A 13,246-nucleotide genomic window follows, 5' to 3' on the forward strand; every position below is an offset into this window, starting at 1 on the left:
CACCCACTCTAGCTTCATCATCTCTCAGGTTTTCTCCTTTTCACCACCGCTGACTGGTCACTTCCTTTAAAGGAAGGCATTCTCTCGCTCAAGAACTTCATCAGTCGGTCGGTGCACAACATCCTTGGCAACAAATGACTGCCGCGCCCGGAACGAGGGTCCATTTACTCTACTATCACACACCTCACTCTTACTTCATCACCTCTGTTTTTCATCTCCTCTGCACTTTCCTTTTACTTATCGCCGCACACTGATCTTCTTCTTCAAACCAAGCTATTTTCATATCCACTTTGGCTTTCTGGGCGCATGAATCGTTTGGCACTGTAAACTTTCTTTGTCTCTTCTTTGTCTCGCGTCTTTCAATAAACCACGTCTAAATTGCCCTGGGTGGTAGCCGCGTTTCAACTTCCGCACAGCCTCCCTACCTCTTCCTGCCCGTTATCTACGAGTGAAAGCCCCACGAACATCGACTCAGCCACGTCGCTACGCTTGACGGGCGAGTTCAGATTCGCTGACGTTCATCGCCCACGCCTGGTCCCATCACCCTCATCGCAGGAAAATGGCAACCACAATCATGGATCTCCCAGCTGAGATCAATGCCATGGTAAGCTCTTTGCTGGGCCCGATACATCATATTCTGAACTGACTGCGGGTTTTAGATTGTGTCCTATGTCGGGGTAGGACGTTCGCACCCAATCGCAATAGGCAGCTTCCATGATCCATCTTCCAAGTTGAGATGCCCCTCCTTGTATAGTTATAATACCGAGTTGGCCAATCTGCGACTGGCCAATAAAACTTTCTCCGCTCTTGCTTCACCACTCTTTTTCAGAGTTCTCGCTTTTTGCGTGGGTATTGGAAAGGTGGCTGCTTTCCACAGATTCCTGGAAATTTGTCGCAGCCAACATGCAATCCATGTACGAGAGTTGGAGCTCAAAATCTGCCATTGCCCGAAAGATCCTAAGAACAAGTTCGATGGATTCTCTGAAGAAAGCAAGCAGCGGTTTGAAAAGGAATTCACCACTGCCTTGTCCCGCCTAACCAACATTGAGACTCTGGCGTGGGTGTTCTGGTGTTTCTCTTCGTGGTGTTCAAAGAATCAACATAGCATTCTCTACGAAGCCGTTATGAGAGCAGATCTCCCCAAGCTGAAGAATCTCAAGATTGTGGTCTTCGGATTGCCTTTTTACCCGAAGATTGTCCCAGAGCTGACCGGGGCTTCGCGAGAGCGGGTCAAACGGCTAATTCGACAGATTCGCTGTTTGTGGATTGATCAGGCTGGCCATTCGTTCTTAGATGGCGATGGATTACCATCGCCCGGTCACGACTTCACAGCGTGGTTTGTCAGTGCTCTGGAAAATGGTGTTGACCGCGATTCCGAGTCATCATCCCGCGATTCGGTGTCAACACCCCGAGGAGCGATGACTGCCCTGCAGGCTCCCTCAATTCACCTCAAAACACTCGTTCTAGAAAGCGTGCCAGTATCGCTTCATGTGCTCAAATTCCTTACAACGCAGGCTAGGCAGACAATAAAACGAGTGGAGTTGTCCATAGTCATTGCTTACTCTTGCCGCTGGCGTAATCTCCTGTCGCTCTTGATTCGACTACCGCATCTGGTGTACATGAGGGTGAACAGATGTATTGCCGTGAAGGAGGCTGGAAACTACGCCCATACTCAAATTGGGACTGTTGGTGGCGTGGCTTCTGAGAATGAGTCCGACGACGAATCCTCTGAGGATGGGCCCGCTGATATCAAGGGGCCTGATGTTGATTTGTCTGGCGATGTAGAGGTCGCTCTGTGTAATGACATTGCATGGGTTCCTCAAGCGTTTGCATGGGTTCCTGAAGCGTTTTCAGAGGAATTGCGTCAAGCATTTGCCCGTCTGCTGCGCCATGTTGATGCGAATAGAAGTGCTACTGGGATGCGTCCACTGATGAAAGAATTCGAGTACAAAGTACGTCAATAGGCCACCCTGCCCACTGGGCTTGCCACATGTGAGTCTGCCATCCCAGCAAATCGAATTCCAAGACGAGGTGCCTATGAGAACTCTGCTTCCAAGGGAAGAATAGTTCAGAATCTACGTTTTCTGGATACACGGGGAGAAAGCAGGAAAACAGCTACGCAGTGTGTTTGATATTCGCGCTTTGCAAACACACTATTCAAGGATCTAGGCTGGGAGGTGGAGATTGCTCTGGCTGAAATTTTCATTATCGTTCAATTTGGTTTCCTACTTGCGATGTCTCTGAGTTGAATTTCTTTACCTTGCTCGAAGCTTGAGGATCCATCGCTTGCTGTCATTGTTGAATCATGCAGGAGCCTGGACCGACTCCGTATTTAAAGAAGTCACGAGACGTGCTGTCTGCTGGCTTCTCCGCCCATAAGCCTTGTCGTGTCAACCTCACTCTGCTCAGTACGATCGCCCACTACCTCCCTTTTCCCAACAGTATCTCTTTTCAACCATGTGGGTACTCTATTCAGATCAACGAAGCACCACTACCAGTGTTCCTCCATAAAATCGCGACTGCAAGCTGTATTTGATCGTCAAAATCAGGTCACAAGTCTGAAAGGTCGCTCATAGACTTCGCGGATGTCATCTGTAAGGCGATATTGTATTTCTGAGACCAAGATGCTAATGAGCATAGTTCTAGACCTAGGTTGGGTTGACCCTAATTATTACGCTACACGGTCTATTTCGGTGCGACACTGTGACCCTCAAGCCGGGCAGCTTGCGCAGGAACAATTGCACTCATGCTGGTTAAACACGAGTCGAGCCTGAACATCCAATGCCAAGCACATCGGCTGGGCTTCTAAACGATTCTCTAGCCAAGATAATGTCTACCCGTTAGCTCACTCGGTTCTCGGCTCATGCTGCAGGAGTCTTCTCGAAGTGATGTTGGTTGTTTACAACCTTATGTCATGGACCCGGACGAGACGGCGATCATTATCCGTTCGGAGAATGCCCAGACGCCGGCAGAACTTGGCGAGTCCGGAACGGTCCACCAATTTGTCGGTGACAAGCTTCCTGTCCGATGACATAGCGACCGAAGGGAGAGCACCACGAACTCCCACTTTCTGCCTCTGAGCATGCATGATTGATGACTTGTCGGCCAAAGCCACTCAGCCACGACATGGCTGGCGGGCTAAATTTATCGCTCCGCCGCTCCTGCAGCGATTTACCTTCTCCCCGACTCAGTGCTAAATTCTTGCCGGGGCGACCCTTAAAGCCGCATCGCGGCGCGGATTGGCCGGATGGGCTCCACCTCGGCCCTGGCGCATCTCCAAGGATGTCCGGCAGATCGGTGACGTATGGAGCTGGCCCATGACTGCATCGTCGCTTGGATCTGGAGATACTTTGGTGCCTGGCCATGATGTAATAGGTAAAACACCCTGTGATACTTTTTTTTCTGCCATGATGATTGCAGTAACCAGGAAACCTATATAGGTTGCTAACCCTCTCACTCAAGTAATGTGCAGTGCAGCAGCAATCATCCCGCAGTACGAATATTCAGCCCTACTCGGGCTATCCGACCCCGTCCACCATGAAGTCCTTCACCGTCCTCGCGCTCAGCACCCTCGCTACAACCACGACTGGAATCGGTTTCAACCCTTTGCACCATCTGGCTGGTATCACACCATACTATGCCCCTCAGGACCCTCCCATTGACCCCAAGCCACACCCGGGCTGCAATGTGACCCGCGCCGCATACCTGGTGCGCCACGCCGCCATCTACGCCAACGACTTCGACTACGAGTCGTACATCGAGCCCTTCGTCGAGAAGCTGCGGAACACCACCCAAGACTGGCAATCGACCGGCGCGCTCTCCTTCCTCCGCAACTGGACTGCCCCCGTCGACGAGGAGCACCTCGAGAAGATCACCCGCGTCGGCCTGCAGGAAGCGACCACTCTGGGCCGGAAACTGCACCAGCACTACCCCACTCTCCGCGCCGACAAGGTGTGGACCTCGACCGCTGACCGCACCGTCAAGTCCGCCGAGGGGTTCATCAACGGCTACACGAACAACCAGTCCGCCGCCCTGGATCTCGTCCAGGTGGCCGAGTCCAAGTCGACGGGCGCGGACTCGCTGACCCCATACAAGGCCTGCCCGGCCTACAGCTCCAGCTACGGCAGCGACCAGTCGAAGGTTTGTTCCCGCCATCCCTTCTCACACCACCCCCCCACCTCCAACCCAGCTAATCAACACTGGTACAGGAATTCATCGACCACTACACAACCCCGATCATCGCGCGGCTCGACACGCTGGCCCCGAAGTTCAACTTCACGGCCGATGACGTGACGGCCATGTTCGAGCTGTGCGGCTACGAGACGGTGATCCGGGGGTTCTCGCCGTTCTGCTCGCTGGCGCTGTTCACCTCGGCCGAGTGGCTGGCCTTCGAGTACGCCAACGACATCATGTACTTCTACAACACGGGGTACGGCCGCCCGCTGAGCCCGCACATCGGGCTCCCCTGGGCCAAGGCCAGCTGGGCCATGGTCTCCGGCGACACCAACACCAGCGATACGCTGTATGTCTCGTTCACCCACCGCGAGCTCCCGCCCACGGTCGTCACGGCGCTGGGCCTGTTTAATAACAGTGCTTTCACCGGCGCGGATGACCTCAACACCACCATGCCCCTCGACCAGGTCAACTACAACCGCGCCTGGAAAAGTAGCCACATCCTTCCGTTTCTGGGCAACATCGCCATCGAGCGGTTGGAGTGTGATGTCCCTGGTTACGAGAGCCCGGAGTACTACCGCGTCTTGGTGAACTCGGCACCGCAGCCGCTGGTGGGCTGTCGCGATGGTCCGGGTGAGAGCTGCTCCCGCGAGGGGTTCAGCAAGTTCATGCAGGAGAGAGAGGAGCTGTACGGTGACTTTGGAGGGGCCTGTGGTAACGGGTCGGCTGTTGATACCTTGAGCATTTATAATTAGTTTGGACGGGGTTGAGGGTGTTGGGGTTTATGAGTAACGATTGATATAGTTGTAATATACATCCCGTTTCCTTTCACTTTCGCAAACCACTCTTGCCTCGTTCAAACCCGTAGTTTCCTACCCTCATGAGGATATCATGATATCATATGTACGAAAATATCCAGGCGGATCGAATCACTTCATAAGATCGAGGTTAATGTTGTCGATGCTCACGATCAGTCCAACCAAGCCTTGCAGCGGGCAGTCAAAGTAGAGAGTCAGCCATTCCGCCACCAAAAGACCTTTGCGTCTCTGCGAGAAGTAGACCTGTGACAGGCCCGTCGTCCTCGCAATCTATCTTGACTAGGTTGGTGCATGCAGGGACCCGATTGAAACCCGGAATCGGCATGTCTGTTGGAACAATCTCCGAAGATGATGTTCACAATAAGTCCACTTCGGTTCTCGGAGGATCTTCAGCTTTAGCAAGCTGAGATGTATTGCGTCGTGCTGTGCTGTGCCAACACACGTGTATTGAAGGGTAGCCAGTGACCAAGGATGATCCGATGAGATGTGTGTGCACAAAATGAGAGTGCTAGATTGGCAGCATCATGAACCGTCTACTAAAGACGTTAGCCAGTGAGCTTGATGCAGACATGACACGCAGTTCTTACAGGTACTGAGCGCTCTGTGCGAACTCATCAACTCAAATGACCTCTGGGCTGTGGCGCGCGTCGAACACGAGCTTTATTGCGTGCATGACGCTCCATTCCTCCTCCATCTGATAGGAACCAGTGTCGTCCTCAGTTCTGACCAGAATTAGAATCAGGTTCCCGCTCTCTCCTTGCCCCTTCCCCCCCCCCCCCAAGATCTGAGCTGTCTATTCGCGCGAGACATGGGGCGCGGCCCGGTGAAAACGTAGCATGGGGGGAAGCACCTAGACACGAACCGATTAATCGTCTCCTCAACCCAGCAGACCATAACCCAAGCCACAATGACATGCAGCCAGCATGACTTACGTTGTCTATAAGACGGATCATTAAACGCCCACCGGCGCACAGCCCACCTGGGGCCGGGGAAGGCCCCACCCCTGGGAAATGTGAGATTTCTGTTGAAGATCCAACGGGAGCAAGGTGAAGACTTACGGTGGGAAGAAGGTCTGAAGATTCCCGTTATTTTGAAGGGAAGTTTCGGAATGAATCCAGGAATCCAAGGATGACCTTGGGAGGAAGAGATCGAGGGTGGACTCTGCGTAGAACTAGTGGGGATTGAAGTTTTGCTGTGAGTCTGTTGGGAACGAGGTTCTGTGGATTGGGTTGATGACTGGAGGTAAAGGTACATGCTGAGGTACCTAGTGAATGGCCGGTCTACTTGGGCGTACTTTGGAGCGTTTGATCTGTTTGGTGTGTTTGATCTTTCCATCGGTCCATTCTTATGAATATACTTGCCTTCTGCACTCGCGCTATCCTTCTTGGTACTGTCGGCCACGCTGCACGTGTTCAGCGTGAGGATGCCTTGCTACTCGAAATGCAGTTTTCAGAAGCAAACCTACAGCAAAAGCCAATTCCGCATTATCACTAATCCAACCTGTGATCTTATCACTAATTCTACATGCAGTGCACAGCCCAGTTGGATGACCCTTATAATCAGACCCCTACCCACACGGGACAGCCCATGGGCTAGACGCCTTTTGCGACCGCGGTCCCTGACAAAGAGCCTCAAGAACCGCAAGCCGGTCATTGATTCTATCCATGGGTCTACGCAGGGACCAATCGCAGACTTGATTTGGCCCCATTTACATCCTTCGGATGGGGCCTGCCCGTCAATTTGGGGGCTAATTGTCTGAAGTTCGCGGATCTGAGTAAGACCAACAACAAGCAACGCCAGTGTGAGTTTCAGGATGCGACAGACAGACACATACCATTGATCTGCAAGGCAGAGTCGGGTCCTCGGTTTTATCATCGTCATGGTTCTTCCTGTTGTAAATATCGCTGTGTCCGGGTCCGCGCCGCGCATCGCTCGCAACTCAAACTTCCAGGTCGATTGACCTACATCGTACCTATACAGCGGGTCTACACAAACTAGAAATCGATGATAACATGAGTTCATCCAGCGCGGATGGCTCATACGAGCTCTACAACTACAATCCTTCCGTCGCTGCCGCCGCCATTTTCGTTTTACTCTTCATTGCCATAACCGCCTGCCATGTCTACCAATTGGCCCGAGCGCACGCGTGGTATTTCACCTGCTTCATTTTGGGCGGACTATGTAAGTGTCTTTAGCAGCAGAGCGTCGTAGGCGATGCCGCTAATCAAGCGGTTGCAGTCGAAGTTATTGGCTACATCGCGCGTGCCGGAGCGCACGACAATACAAGCAACCTCTCCATCTTCACTATCCAGACGCTATTCATTCTCCTTGCACCACCTCTCTACGCAGCAACTCTATACATGACACTAGGCCGATTAATCTTTTACCTCGACAAAGAAGAGCTTAGCTCCGTGCCGACGCGCTGGCTCACCGTGATCTTTGTTGCGGGGGATATCATATCTTTTCTGATTCAAGGAGCAGGTAAGCCCCTTACTTCTTGCATCTATCTCTCCTCCTCCCTCAAGAGACCTAACACCCTGAGCAAAAGGCGGCGCGATCCTCAGCCACACTACAACCGACCCCTCCGCCCTTACCACCGGCCAAAACGTCATCGTCGCCGGCCTAGTCATCCAACTGATCTTCTTCACCTTCTTCGTCCTCGTCGCCACTGCCTTCCACTATCGCATCCACCGCAGTCCTTCCTCGAAATCCATCTCCTCATGCATCGCCACCGACGGCTGGTTCCACGCCACCTGGGAGACCACCCTGTTAGCCCTCTACTTCGCCAGCGCGATGATCCTGGTGCGCTCGGTGTATCGACTTGTGGAGTACGCAAGTGCCGGGACCACCGGTAGCGACGGGTATTTGGGACGGCATGAGGTGTTTGCGTATGTGTTTGATGCGTTGCCCATGCTTCTGGGGATGGTGGTTTTGGCGGTATGGCATCCCTCGCGGGTGTTGTTGTTGAACCGCAAGGTGTATCAGATGGATATGGCGTTTAATGAGGAGGGAAATGATGTGCAGATGAGTAAGATATACCTGGGGTGAGTGAAATCTAGTATATAGCGCCCAGCAAGTCGGGGATTTAGTATATGTCGTGTATGATTTCTGCTAGAGAGATGGTCCTGTATACTAGTCTCGGGTTATGGTTTCACTTCTGGAGTTAAACAATAGATATACTGAACTTATTGTCCAGCCTCAAATACATGTCGCTTGCAGCCATGATCCGGCGAAAGAGTTGACGACGTCTCTGAGCGTATATAACTCGGAATAAGCAAAGATTTTCAGAAATGATGAATATGGCAGCCATAAAGAAGCTCTGTGGCAGCAAATCCATGATCATTAGTTGTTGACTCCATCTTGCAACATGCACGTGACTCGGATGCATTCCTAAACTGAAGAATGCGGGGTGGAACAACGCAGTTGAATTGATCGATGGCCTCTCAGATGGACCGATAGATTGTTAAAAAAGACCTAGATCTGGTCAATTCATAACTGGGTGGCAGCATAAGCTCCTCTATATGGTAAGTAAAATAGCTCTGCCTTGTGTTATCAGATAAGTTGTATTCTTGGTTGCTGACTGGTTCGAGGGTATACTGAGCTGTGGACATCATGGTTGTGATTACGAGCTGACAGCATTGCTTTTTTTAAGGGGGTTGGGATCTACGATGACAGGTCACATTCTGAGAATTTCCCCGCGATCATCACAACAAACGCGCTGGCCCACCCGCACAGCTGTCTCATCAGTTTGCTTATCATCTTCCACCAACGTGATGTGTTCTGCCTGAGATCGGAATCTCTAAGAGCCACCCATTATCTCGGCTGGCCCTGCCTCATCACCAAAGCAATACCCTACGCCGGACACTGAGTCGGTAACCCGTGGCCAAAACGCAGCGCGCACAGGACCATCCCACGGACTGGACGGCCATCGTTACACAAACACCCGATTGAGCAAACCAAGCGAGCTCATCCTGGCGATAGAGCGCAGCATCGAAGTCATCCCCACTTCCTTGACAGCTACAACCCACCATGCCAACCATCGAAGCCGGCAACCGCGTCTTCCATGTCACCGACATCGACCGCGAGGAGTGCTCGCGCATCGTGCCCATGCGGGTTCTTTCGCTGGGTCTGACGAGGACGGGATCCGAGTGTGAGTGTTTACCTGTGGCAGGTTGCCTAAGCTTGACGAGTCGCTCTCAACGTCAATAAAGCGGTAGCTGACATACACATACATATTTCTAGCACTAATGGACGCCCTGCGCATCCTCGGCTACCACGAAGCATACCACGGATACCAAGCCATGATCAACAACCCACGCGACTGCGAGATGTGGCTGAAAGCTTTGCGAGCGAAGTACGACGGGGTGGGACAGCGGTTCGGGCGCGAGGACTGGGATCGGCTATTGGGGCATTGTCAGGTCAGTTTACCAGGCTCTGGCTCTTATCAGTTGTTGTAACCCAGACGCCATGACTTGGTATACGGAAGTCCAGCAGTTGCATGCTAACGCACAATGCCATAGGCCGTCTCCGACCTTCCAGCCATCTGCTTCGCAGAAGACCTCATCCAAGCCTACCCCGAAGCAAAAGTCATCATCACAGTCCGCGACGTCGATGAATGGTACGAGTACGTACACCTATCTTCCAATCCCAGCCGTCCCCGTCCCCTCGTCATAGAGAACAGCGCTAACTAATCCCCAGATCAATGATGACCCTCGTCACCGTAATTGACACCCCGCTCAACAAATACCTCCTCGTGCCCCTCATCAACATCATCAACAACCTCCTGCATTCCCGCTTCCGTCTCGTGCCCGAGACCTTCCGTAGAGCCGGGTTATGTCTCTACGGGGAGGATGTCCGCACCACCGCCCGCGAGACGTACCGCAACCACGTCGCCAAGATTCAGGCCTTAGTGCCCAAGGACCGACTGCTGCTGTACCATGTCAAGGAGGGGTGGGAGCCGTTGTGTGCGTTTCTGGGGCAGCCCGTCCCCGCGGTGCCGGTGCCGAACGGGAATACCAAGGCGGATATGTTGGCGTGGCATTGCGCGTGTATGTGGTTGAATCTGAGGGAGTGTGGGTGGAAGGTGGTTAGGGGGGTTGTTTTGGTTGGGCTTGTGGTTTGGGTTGTGCGGAGGGAGGGGATTCGGTTGGGGGGACTGTGGGATGGAGTTTTGGAGGCGTTGAGGTTGTAGATTCCTGGGTTTGGTTTGGGTTTGTGGATTTGGGAGCTGATGAGAGTGTATAGTGAGCATAGGAAGGTCTGTTGTGATGGTTCTATCTGAAAAGTGCTCCGTCGCTGACATAGATGACACCATTTCTGGCACCGTCTACAACGAACACAGGGGTGGTGATTTCTAGGTACTCTCAACCTGCTAGCAGGCAACCACATCCCCAGTACCTCCTAACTGTACTGTACCAATCTCCTCCCATCCATATACAATGCAATCACCCCACAAAGCACCCCTTAGATCCACACCCGGCCAAAACCTCACCCCCAACCACCATATCACGGATGCCTACAGGCTACACCCTACGCCTACTTCACAACACATTGAAATGGTGGAGCCAAGCACTACACCCTCGACAGACCATCACACAACAGTCTACAGAAGATACACCATTCCAACCAAGAAAGCACTAACCTCCGCCCAACACCGAAGAACTTATCCGGCCGTACGTGATAACAACCATGATGTCTCACTTCTCATTTTAGTCCAAGGCAGCAGGATTCAAGCCTATCTATCGCTCCGATCGCTCTCCAGCGAAATTGTACTATGTACGGACGGACCTTCATTCAACCAGTCTCTCGGTGGCTCCAGAACACAGTATGATAGACACGATGGATCAGCATGCAGAACCGCGCCTCCCTCAGCCACAGCCCACAACCTTACTCGGACGTCTCTGGGGAGAATTCGAATAACGTTACTGTACGCACGTAGGTTCCGTCTGTAGCTGTTGCCCCTTCGGACATTCGTCCATTCAGACTCGGATGTTATTGTCTCAGGGGGTGGGGACTTTACCGGTTCTGGTAACGAGTGCCGACTGCCGCGGAGGTAGACTTGGTGCGGTGGAGTTGTTGTGGGGAGGTACGGCCTTGATTTCTTTTTTGGAGGGCTCGAGTCAGCGGTGCGGACCGGGTTTTGCTAGGAGTAGATGAAGAGTTTTTAGGTTGACTGTGGTTTTATTTGGGGGGTTGTAGAGTTTCTTTGGGGTCTGTATGCGCGTGTCTACGTTCTGGAGTGATGGGTGGGATTCTGGTGAGTTGGGGTTTACGGTGTCAATGGGCAACAGTCCATATGTTGTAAGATGGTTTGTCTACTGGAGAGAGGGTGGTGGAGGATAGTGAGAGGAACAAGAGGATGTGATTTTATCCCCGCTGGTTTATGATTTATCCCCAGGTAAGACATGTCCTTGTACTGATAGTTCGCTTGTGTGGTTCGGCGGTTGATCAATTCCTTCGAGACGAGGCTGGGGTGATGATCAACACTTTGCTAACATCTACTGTAGGCGCGAACGGCTTGTCTAGAGTTTTGACGGCAACCGAGTCAAAATGATGGGCACTTGACTTGCTGCATCACTGACACGCGAAATCGAAAGGTAATCGAGTACGTAACCGCAGGCTGGGCTGGATACTACCCTGCCGATGTCTTGGCGTGTCTTGGGGATGTGCCGCAGATCAAACACGCGAGCACCATGTTTCAGATGCCACTGTGACGGCCGTCTGCTATATCGGAAAGGTGAGACTTCGTCTAGGAGACTAGAATTGCAGGCGGGTGGTCCTCATGGAGCGATGGGGCGCGGTCACGCCTCTGCGAGGGAAAAAATTAATTCTAATCTGATAATACCTATTCCGTAACCTCTGGGTTGAGGGTGGCGAATAGCCTCGGCGCACAAGTGATGCGCCCCCCAGCATTCCGGAATGGGAGAGGATCATCCCGCATTTGGCCATCCCCATCACATTTCTGGGCTGAAGCAATTCTAATTTAGCCAGTGTGAGGCGATCCCTCGAAGCTTAGTTGTTGTCGATGTGAAACTTCGGAGATCTTTTTTCTTTCAAGGTACGGCGTAACTAGGAACTGAGTTCAGGTACGGCGACATCTGCAAATTGAGATTGTGGTTGCCTAGAATCACACAGCCCATCATGCTTGCGTGGCCCCTAACGTAGGCGGATCCCCGAGGCTCGGTTCTTGTTGGCCGCGGGGGTGCTAAGCCTTGGGTCCTCGAACTTAGTGGAAGCTTGGCTCTGGGGAGTTGCAGAATTGCAACCAACAACAGGCGAGCACACGTCACGGGGGCCCCGACCGGCCGCGTCACAAGCCACGGCACGCAGGCACCAAGGCACCCAGTGTCATCATTGGTGCTAGTTGCGTGATCTGAGGTTGCAGATGGCGTTCCATGCACCTTGTTCACATGCCCGTTTCTAAAAACAGTGATTCTCAGAGGGCTGATGTTGGTGTTTCGCTAGCGACCGGGGTTCGCCATTGGTTGACACACCCATGCATAACTTGCTGACTGCATATGTAGGTGTGTAATGACTGACCTGGGGGATTAGTTATTAGACGCCCGTCCAGTCCTGTTCTCCAACGTCAGCAAGACTGCTTTATTTTCCATTGCATCCGTGGTTCCTTGTTTTGATCACGCACGTATCTAGACACGCACACATCGATCTTTGGCACAAGGCAACAAGAAAAAACATGGCACCTTCGATCGCGTCTAGTGACAACCGGCCCGAGTCCGGGCGCCCGGCAGAGCACAACCACAAGGCTTCGCTCTCGAGCAGCGCCGACCCGAACTCGGCCCTAATGGGGGAGCGTGCAGGTTAGTGGATGCAAGGAGATTGCATGTTTGATTGCCACAACACCAGAACTAACTGGCATGGCTGTAGTGGACAGTGTCGGTTCCAATGGCTTCTCCCTACGCTCAATGCAGCATCGCGACCGCGAGGGTAAGCTGATCAGTGCGTTTCCCCTTTCCCCTGTCTCGACACGCCGGTTTGACTGACTGACTGCTCTTATAGCGGATCCTGACTTGTCCAACCCTACCCGTTATCGATTCGAGCGGCCCTTGGATACAATCCGGTCCTTTGAGGCGGCTATTGAACGACGCAGACGAGAAAATGCTGGCTTGTAGGGAGGACGCTGAGAAAGACTGAGGGCGGAAATTCTAGAGGTGTACGATTGATTGTTTATGTTTCAAATCTGGCAGATTGTATTATTGGGAGGCGTTCAATGATGTAATGGAAGCGATGATCGATTT

The 13,246-nt window shown here is 52.6% G+C and overlaps 6 protein-coding genes across 6 annotated transcripts; 5 read left to right on the forward strand and 1 right to left on the reverse strand.

Moving 5' to 3' along the window:
• Positions 1-559: 559 nt before the first annotated feature.
• Positions 560-1,964, forward strand: BO66DRAFT_440298 (uncharacterized protein; the record flags this gene model as incomplete). Its single annotated transcript, XM_025651241.1, has 2 exons — positions 560-604; positions 660-1,964. The coding sequence occupies 2 exons, from the start codon at positions 560-562 to the stop codon at positions 1,962-1,964; spliced, it is 1,350 nt and encodes a 449-aa protein (XP_025502197.1).
• A 1,177-nt stretch (positions 1,965-3,141) lies between these two features.
• BO66DRAFT_393169 (putative histidine acid phosphatase) lies at positions 3,142-4,988 on the forward strand. Its single transcript, XM_025647696.1, has 3 exons — positions 3,142-3,375; positions 3,463-4,140; positions 4,209-4,988. Exons 2-3 carry the CDS (start codon positions 3,538-3,540, stop codon positions 4,926-4,928), a joined length of 1,323 nt encoding a protein of 440 aa, XP_025502198.1. The 5' UTR covers positions 3,142-3,375; positions 3,463-3,537; the 3' UTR covers positions 4,929-4,988.
• Positions 4,989-5,784: 796 nt separating this feature from the next.
• Positions 5,785-6,828, reverse strand: BO66DRAFT_403110 (uncharacterized protein; the record flags this gene model as incomplete). The annotated part of the gene is made up of 6 exons (XM_025648844.1): positions 5,785-5,841; positions 5,924-5,928; positions 6,050-6,422; positions 6,457-6,491; positions 6,563-6,761; positions 6,826-6,828. 6 exons carry the CDS (start codon positions 6,826-6,828, stop codon positions 5,785-5,787), a joined length of 672 nt encoding a protein of 223 aa, XP_025502199.1.
• Positions 6,829-7,003: 175 nt separating this feature from the next.
• On the forward strand, positions 7,004-8,039 carry BO66DRAFT_412918 (RTA1 domain-containing protein; the record flags this gene model as incomplete). The annotated part of the gene is made up of 4 exons (XM_025649384.1): positions 7,004-7,172; positions 7,230-7,472; positions 7,540-7,967; positions 8,016-8,039. 4 exons carry the CDS (start codon positions 7,004-7,006, stop codon positions 8,037-8,039), a joined length of 864 nt encoding a protein of 287 aa, XP_025502200.1.
• Positions 8,040-8,737: 698 nt separating this feature from the next.
• On the forward strand, positions 8,738-11,704 carry BO66DRAFT_472813 (sulfotransferase family protein; the record flags this gene model as incomplete). Its single annotated transcript, XM_025652994.1, has 5 exons — positions 8,738-9,141; positions 9,234-9,409; positions 9,512-9,615; positions 9,690-10,039; positions 11,610-11,704. The coding sequence occupies exons 1-5, from the start codon at positions 9,021-9,023 to the stop codon at positions 11,702-11,704; spliced, it is 846 nt and encodes a 281-aa protein (XP_025502201.1). The 5' UTR covers positions 8,738-9,020.
• Positions 11,705-12,684: 980 nt separating this feature from the next.
• Positions 12,685-13,120, forward strand: BO66DRAFT_440302 (DUF2406 domain-containing protein; the record flags this gene model as incomplete). Its single annotated transcript, XM_025651242.1, has 3 exons — positions 12,685-12,808; positions 12,876-12,947; positions 13,008-13,120. 3 exons carry the CDS (start codon positions 12,685-12,687, stop codon positions 13,118-13,120), a joined length of 309 nt encoding a protein of 102 aa, XP_025502202.1.
• Between the last annotated feature and the right edge of the window lie 126 nt (positions 13,121-13,246).

The sequence above is a fragment of the Aspergillus aculeatinus genome, assembly GCF_003184765.1.
Source record: "Aspergillus aculeatinus CBS 121060 unplaced genomic scaffold BO66scaffold_35, whole genome shotgun sequence".
Lineage (NCBI taxonomy): Eukaryota > Fungi > Ascomycota > Eurotiomycetes > Eurotiales > Aspergillaceae > Aspergillus > Aspergillus aculeatinus.

Coding starts and splice junctions, on each gene's coding strand:
- BO66DRAFT_393169 (XM_025647696.1), top strand. CDS start 3,538: ATGAAGTCCTTCACCGTCCTCGCGCTCAGCACCCTCGCTACAACCACG. Junction 4,141..4,208: donor ACGGCAGCGACCAGTCGAAG/GTTTGTTCCCGC, acceptor ACACTGGTACAG/GAATTCATCGACCACTACAC.